We start from the raw sequence: 7,768 nt of genomic DNA, 5'->3' as shown, positions 1-7,768 counted from the left end.
GTATTCGCTTTGATCAGTTACTTAAAAAGGTAGACTTGTCTAATTTGAACCTGAAAGGTAAAACTGGCTTGGCTAACAGCTAGTTAAGACAAGTGTTTATGCAACTGGCCTCATGACTCATAACCAGTTGATATATGCCACGTGAACTAGACTTGTGCATCATGCTATTGTAAATATGACTATTTAAAACGAATTGGGGTATTGTATTGTTGTAGAGTGACAAAGTGTTTGGATAGAAGAAAACGGACAAAATTGAACCGCAAAATGTGAGAGGTTGAACTAGTTGCAAGTCATGATATTTACGTTAATTGGTGAACGGCACTGACTTCAGTTACCTGTTCACACCGTCTAATCCGATAATAAGTTTGATTCCCAATCCTAAACACTAACTGTGTGAATAATAGCATCCCAAACCAAAATATTAACACAAACACGCTGTTCAAACACAATTCGCTCACCTTCACTCTTAATTTCCCATCACACCCCACTGCTGATGATTGATTTCTTCAGGAAAGGAGGAAGGCCAGCGTCCAGCAGCGGTTTAATCCCATTCATAATTCACTCTGATGTCATTGTTGTTGCAGGATCTCATTTTAGCAGGCATCAGCACAGTCATGCTACCTCTTGCCGGCATTTCCACGTAGGCCCCCAGGCCCAAATCCCTGTTGATTTCCCAATGCCCCATCCAGGACAATCTCAGACAGCAATGAGCCATCACCTCGGCCCCGCGCACCAGCCAGCCGCGGCGTTACATCCACCCCTCAACCACATACCAGCACCACCGTTCCAGGACATCCCGGCCCCACCCTTTCTACCTCAGGCTTTACACCAGCAATACCTCATCCAGCAGCAGATCCTGGAGGCCCAGCACAGGAGGATACTTCCACAGTCCAGGTATGACGCCGTGTTAAACTCATAATCAATTAGGACAATAAATCGATGCATCGCAAATCGAGAAATGCTTTTGCATCGATTCTGAGATCACAGTGTTCAAGACGGGAAATAAGAATACTGTGGTCTACAGTGTCAAATGCTGCACTCGAAAGGAGGCTTGGCTCGAGCTCCGAATTCAACCCCCTAATTGCGCTACTACATAGAGGGAGAATGACAGAAAAAGAGGTGGAGATGGGGAGGTGGAGGGATGCCGGAAAAATTGTTGCTCATATGCTCATAATGATGATTGACAAGACTCAGATGATCAGGTTCCTCACAAACGTACATTTGGAACCTTATTTATGTTCTTAAGGCAAGATACTACAGGCACTGGTTTTGAGAATTTGGGTTATTTGGCTTTTCATAATATATTGTTTCAGACTAGTAGAAAGAAAGCATCCAAAATACACGTTTAAGTGTTCATTTTATTGCACTCTTCAACGGCTGTGAGTTTTTTTCCTCCACTTCAGCAGCACTTACATAGACCCAATTTTACAGTTTTATTCTTATCCAGTGTTGCCAGGTCCGCGGTTTTCCCACGCAATCAGGCTACTTTAACACTGTTGCCGTGGGTTGAAGCGATACCAATAACGTGATATTTAGCCCCTTGAATGCGAATTTTACCAGGGGAACCCTACCAAAAACATGTATTTTACATGTAATTAATAGCAACATCCCGGATCAACACTGTTCATGTATCGCAGGGTACGATTAGATTAATTTACATTTAACCGGTTTAATATGAAGAGACAGTGAAATGTAGACCTTTGTTTATGTGTCTTTGCCCTACACCGTACAAGACGCGAGAACAGTCCGCTATTTAGGTTTGTATGGACTCACTAACTTTAACGTTAGCTAGTTTTAGCCAGAGATACCTTGCTGAAGCACAAGATGACATTAACGTTCTGCTTTTGAAGCGAATTACAAGGATGTTCACAGTGGGCTGTGTTTACATTAATCTCGCATCATAAAAGCATAAAAGCTGATGTGCAAGTACATTACTTCTTCGTGAGCATTTGAGTGTGCGGTTAAAAACTAGCCTAGAGCGCCATCTGCTGTTAAAAACTAAGCCCAGAATCGATTTGAGAGAGAATCACGATGCGGATGACATTAACGTTCTGCTTGAGCAGATGAAAATTGTAACTTAATGAGAGTATGACAACCAGAAAACTAACGTTTTTGTCTTCATTGGGATTGGAGGTGAATGCTTTGGGACATTTTGCTCCATTTTGTTTGGGTTTAGGAAATAGAATAAAATAAATTCCATTGCATATCCTCTCAGGACACCTGGAACCACTGTTACAAGTTCCTCAGGCACATCGTTTTTCCATTTTTTAAGCATAAACCCCATAAAAACTGATGCAAGCTTCGGATCTTCCAATGTTTCTCTATGCCGCTGAAACCTACAGATGTCCGAGTTCCGCTCCCCGTGCAACTGATACTCCACTGCCATTGGCTCATCTGCGTTCGAGGGGAGGGGCTTGCCGATAGGTCAATTCTTAATTAAATCAATCAACTGGGGAAAAATGGTGATACTGTTAGTTACATTCTTAACCCTATTCACCTGTAGTGTCTTGCCTTAATTCATCTTCCATGTCTTATTGAGACATCTCATAATCCAGCAATCAAAACTGGTAAAATATTTGTTTTCTGGTACATTTTCCCAGCAGACATGCTCCAGACCGAACCCTTCCCCATCCGCAGACGCTGCGGCCGCCATATGAATACCCGGCATCCATTCATATTCCCCCACCGCCGCCGGTGCCGCAGCAGCCGCGTTACCTTGCCGAAGGAACAGATTGGTACATATGTATTCAGTGACTTCATAAACTAGTACTCTGTTTGGCTTTGATTGACTGACGCCGTTCCTGTGTTCGCATCCAGGGATCTGAGTGTGGATCCAGGCCTGCCGCAGTACCACGTCTCTCCCCTCACTCAACATTATCAGCATTACCTGACCTCTCCACGACTGCATCACTTCCCCAGGAACACCACCTCGGCACAAGTGGTCAGTCTGAGTCTTTCGTACCCACTGCAATCCTTCATATTTACATTCATGCACTTGACAGATCCTTAATCCAAAGTAACTGACCAGTTCTTGCCTTCCATTGGTGTTGCTAGTGCCACTTATCTCTTTATTTACTTCTTCATTGGTGCTGTCATGCACAGGTTGTCCATGAGATCAGAAACTACCCTTATCCTCAGTTACATCTGCTGGCTCTCCAAAGCCTCAGTCCGTCTCGCCATGCGTCTGCTGTGCGGGAGAGTTACGAGGTACCGTCACACTTGGTGTTCTTTATCACACATCTTCTTAATCATACATGTAATGTGACGTGTTTACATGCGGTTTTGATTCCAGGAGCTCCTGCAGTTGGAGGACAGACTGGGCAATGTGAACAGAGGGGCTGTGCAGACCACCATCGAGAGGTTTACCTTTCCTCATAAGTATAAAAAGGTAAAACCACAACTGTACAATGACATTTAAAAGTTCCTGTCAAGACTGTTGTGTGTCAACATTTGTTACATCCTTGAATAATTATATTCCTTATCCTCCTGTTGTGCTGGGGTTAATTACTTGAAACTACTTCTTGGAATTTTGTGAGCTTTTCCTCAATGATCATGAATTTTCTCTTTGGTCGTGAGTGTGCATGAAGATTCGACATTTAGTTGTGCTTTGGAAAGGCTGTGCAAATTTTGGTTACATTGATGTGTTGGAGTCAAACTGAGCCTCAATGGGTTTCCATGCAATTCACCAAAAATCAAGATTCTCGATGATCATGAATTTTCTCTTTGGTCATGAGTTTGCATGAAGATTCGACATTTAGTTGTGCTTTGGAAAGGCTGTGCAAATTTTGGTTACATTGATGTGTTGGAGTCAAAGTGAGCCTCAATGGGTTTCCATGCAATTCACCAAAAACCAAGACTTTAAACAAACCTACACCATTTTAAATATGGATTAAATATATGGATATGATGTGGGTTTTAAGGTGAAGGTTGCTGGAGAATTACTGGACCTTTTATTCATTCCTTGTTGAACCTGTAATTTATGAAGTGTAAGTTTCTTTTGGATTAAAAAGCATGTGCTAAAAGACTAATAGCTAATCGTGTGATTCGTAGAGAAGACCTCTAGAGCTGAAGATTGGCATGGATGAAGAGGAGCTCGACACGGATGAGAAATGCACAATATGCCTCTCGATGCTTGAAGACGGAGAGGACGTCAGGTAGTTTGACGCTCTACTCAAAACCCGTTCAATGGTGAAAATGGTGCCGGTTATCATTCAAGAAATGTTTTGTTTTTCTCTCCCTAGGAGATTACCCTGCATGCACCTCTTCCATCAGGCTTGTGTTGACCAGTGGCTGGCAACCAATAAGAAGTGTCCCATCTGCAGGGTAGACATTGAGACGCAGTTGTCCCCCGATAGCTGATGTCTCGTGTAGCACTAGCTAAAAGTCCTGTCGTCTTTCTTCGTCCCCTCGTGGGCACTTTGCCAAATGTGTGTCATCTCCATCACCTCTCACCTCTGACCTTTGCCTTCTGAGCCAACTGACGATGTAGAACGGGGAAGACGAAAAGCGCTGAAGACAGAGTCCAGCACATGGAGAAGAACGAGTCTGTCGATGAAGATGGTTTCAGTCAAAGTGCTCTGCATGTGTGTGTGTGTTTAGGACGGCAAATGCCGCTCCGAATGTCTCTGAATGATCTCAAATGAAGACCAACCAAATGTTCTCAGTGTTCAGTAGGTCACGGATGAAGCATTACAGCATGAACGCCACAAAGTCCGACACATTACACGTGGTTGGTCATGAACTTTAAACGTAGTTGAACGAATCATTTGTGAAAAAAACAAAACAACGGGAATCAAAGTCATTGGCGAATGAGAGAAGCGTAAGAGTAGAACAATGACCCTGTGTTTAAATAAGCTCCGTCGTCGTGTCTGTGATTATCGGAGGTGATGCTTGACGTCCGTATGTAACCGTAAGGCCAAGCTTGATATGAACCGTGACAGTCCGCATTTTGTGCTCGTGACGCCTCCGACGCTTAGAAACGTATCCACCACCAAATGCATGTTGAAGCGAGAGTCCAGGGTTCTTCTGACGAGAGGTCGACGTGCATGAGGATGTTTCCTGCGTGATACTCTACTAATCCTGAAGACACTGTGTTCTCGATGCGTCTCCGAAGTCACCACGAGTGAAATATGTACCTTAATGCCTGTAGCACAAGCACACGTTGAATAGTAACGGCATAACTCCGTGTTTCCATTCGCTCTGTGACGCGTGGTCGTAAAGCAGCATCTGTAGAGTCATAATGTGCATGAAATCTGTTTGCTGCCATTTCTAGAGGACATGACAAGGGAGTAAAGCCATTTGTTTTATAGAAACCAAACATAACTTTTCTAAGCTGTACTTCATTATCACTCTTCCTCGTTTGATTCCAGGTTGCCAACCTGTGCGAGGCTGGTACAACTTCTCGACATAAGTAGCTGCAATGCTGGAAAAAACAAACAAGCAAGTTATTTATTGTCGTCTTAATGTAGCTAGTGGTTATTTTTGTAAATGCACTCACTTTCTGATGAGGTCGTGTGATTGTTTCTCTTTCCCTGCTTTTGCATTTGCACTCAGTTTCCTTGCGTATCGTGCACTCCATCCAAAAAGAGAATAAACGAAAAAACAAACAAACAAGGGAACAGACTTTTTAACAGCGCAGTTGCTTTGCGTAGCGATAGTCGTTGCCTCACTGACCACTTTAAATATACGTGACTGTTTTTTCGTAGCATTTCAGATGTCTTCGTAGTGTGTTCGACGAAATAACCTTCTTGACTTTGCGTTCGGAACTTCTCCAGAATTCAAGCGTTCAGCTGCTTGGAGGCCATCTTGTTTTCGATCTTTCGTGTCAGTGAGCGTCCGCCGCGCGATCTTTTCTCATCGTCCGTCTGCGTTTTATAGTTTACACATTATATTGTGCGTCGAAATGCCTTAAGTATTTAACAATCATAATTTATGACTAACTTTACCTACTAGGGTGCGTATTTAAGTTCTGAACTAGTATCGCAATGTAATTGGTCGGTTTATTTATTTGCGTCAGCATAACGTGTGTATAAATACCTCATTGTGCTATACTTTAATGGGAGTGCTTTGCATGTGGTTGTACTTTAAGGGGCGTAAGTGTCATTGTTTTGCATGTCTCTCCTGTTTTTGCACTCTCGGCTTTGCTGGCCTCCTGCGAACATCGTCCGCTCGTCTCGTCGCTCTGAATGTGTTTTCAGTAGCGAGGAGTGAGTTCAGCGCTTACTGTGATTGATTATAGCTGCTTGTCTTGTGCCCATCTGTCTTTAACTTTCAATTACAGCCGGCCATTGTATGCTGTATTTTTAATCGGGATTTAAAGTGATGCTTCCTTTTCCCACGAGTAGCAGATTTTCTTTACGTATCGGTACTTCATAAGAGGGGCTTTAAATGTCTGAATGCAGGTCGTGTTTTGGTACATTCTAGCGTAGCTGCTGTACGTTCATTATATTTCGCGATTTTTGCGCGTCAGGTTATTTAGCTTCGATCCCCCAAATATCAATCTGCCAATACGGCGTTGTGTTTTACAGTAGAAACACAACGATACTGCAGATGACTCTTATTTCCGGTGAAATAAGCGTTTTTCCTGCCATACGAAACACTCTGTACCTGGAATATTTTCTACACACTTAAAAATTGTTGCGCCGAAATAGACAAAAAAAAGAACAATGGCTTTATATTTTATGATTTGTGTTTCTAGCCTGTGTAGCCTTAAAGTCTCTTGATTTGATCCATCTCTCCAGCAGATTTTGGGCATAAGCAATAGTAGTATCATGTTTCGCTAACAGACTAAACCGTAGATCCTAAAGCACAAGCTCTTGTAATGCATGTCTTTCTCAGGTTTTAATATGCGTATGAGAATGGATACATATGTTAAAATATTTGACCATAAATATTTCTGATGTTTTTTCTGCTGCTGACATAAAAAGAAAAAAGAAAAAATAGTTGAATAACCTGCCAGTGAAAGGGAAGTGGCTCTTTGTATAAGACACTGCTGTGTGCTGTTACTGCGCAATGTTTTCTGACATGAATATTTTATAGCTCAAGTAGAAAAATATGTATTGATAATATTTAAGCAATAGCTTGGTGATTATAATGTATGATAACTAGATAAGTGTATATTGCGTAAAAAAAAAAATCTTAGATTCACTTCGGGTGGATTTTGTACTGTATTTATTACTAATGATGATGCAAAAAGTTGCATAGCTTAACCCAAATTTTCTTTCTTTTTTAATTTCTTGTCTTGTATATGACCCTTTTTGTATGTGTTTTTTCAAATAAAATGTTGAAAATGCCTCAAAACACTTTCCTTGTCGTTCCAGGCACAGTCACATGTCAATAACTGCGAAGTATTGAGGTTCAAAGCAAGCAAAAAGAAATGACTCGCATTTCACACATATTGCACCACAATGATTCAAATTCTACCATATCATGAAGTGAAAAGTATTAAAAATCTAAATGTGTAAACAAAGCTCGGTGCAAAAGAAACACCTGTATTTTAACACTGTAAGTGTGTGTGTGTGGGGAGGGGGGGGGTTTAGGAGAATAAAGAAAAAAGTAAATTAAAGAAATATGCTTCTCGAAAAACGAAAGTCACGTGAATGATAAAGGCTATTTTCACTTCTAACTGCGAAATTCGACCAAAAAAAAAAAAACAAAATCTAATACTTTACATCACTGGATATTACTGTTGGTCGTTTAATATTTCTATCGTAAAAAGCGAGGGGGACGATTTGCCCATTTTTCTGATTATCCAATGCAACAACTGCAG

The 7,768-nt window shown here is 41.7% G+C and overlaps 1 protein-coding gene across 2 annotated transcripts in view; it reads left to right on the top strand.

Annotated features, from left to right (window-relative positions):
- Window positions 1–5,425, top strand: part of LOC107726876 (RING finger protein 165-like) — a 12,476-nt gene extending 7,051 nt beyond the window's left edge. The window contains exons 2-8 of one of the 2 annotated variants that reach the window (XM_016536579.1): window positions 585–894; window positions 2,604–2,735; window positions 2,818–2,941; window positions 3,103–3,207; window positions 3,293–3,388; window positions 4,051–4,154; window positions 4,242–5,425. In XM_016536579.1, coding sequence (XP_016392065.1) covers window positions 585–894; window positions 2,604–2,735; window positions 2,818–2,941; window positions 3,103–3,207; window positions 3,293–3,388; window positions 4,051–4,154; window positions 4,242–4,359 — 989 coding nt within the window. In that variant the 3' untranslated portion in view covers window positions 4,360–5,425. Of the gene's footprint in view, window positions 1–584; window positions 895–2,600; window positions 2,736–2,817; window positions 2,942–3,102; window positions 3,208–3,292; window positions 3,389–4,050; window positions 4,155–4,241 lie in introns of both variants that reach the window. The other variant, XM_016536578.1, reaches the window with a different exon arrangement.
- Window positions 5,426–7,768: the final 2,343 nt, after the last annotated feature.

This window comes from Sinocyclocheilus rhinocerous, unplaced genomic scaffold (assembly GCF_001515625.1).
Source record: "Sinocyclocheilus rhinocerous isolate Xijiao unplaced genomic scaffold, SAMN03320098_v1.1 scaffold1808, whole genome shotgun sequence".
In the NCBI taxonomy this organism is placed as follows: domain Eukaryota; kingdom Metazoa; phylum Chordata; class Actinopteri; order Cypriniformes; family Cyprinidae; genus Sinocyclocheilus; species Sinocyclocheilus rhinocerous.
Note: the sequence above shows the minus strand (reverse complement) of the source record. Positions and strands in the feature narration are given on the sequence as shown.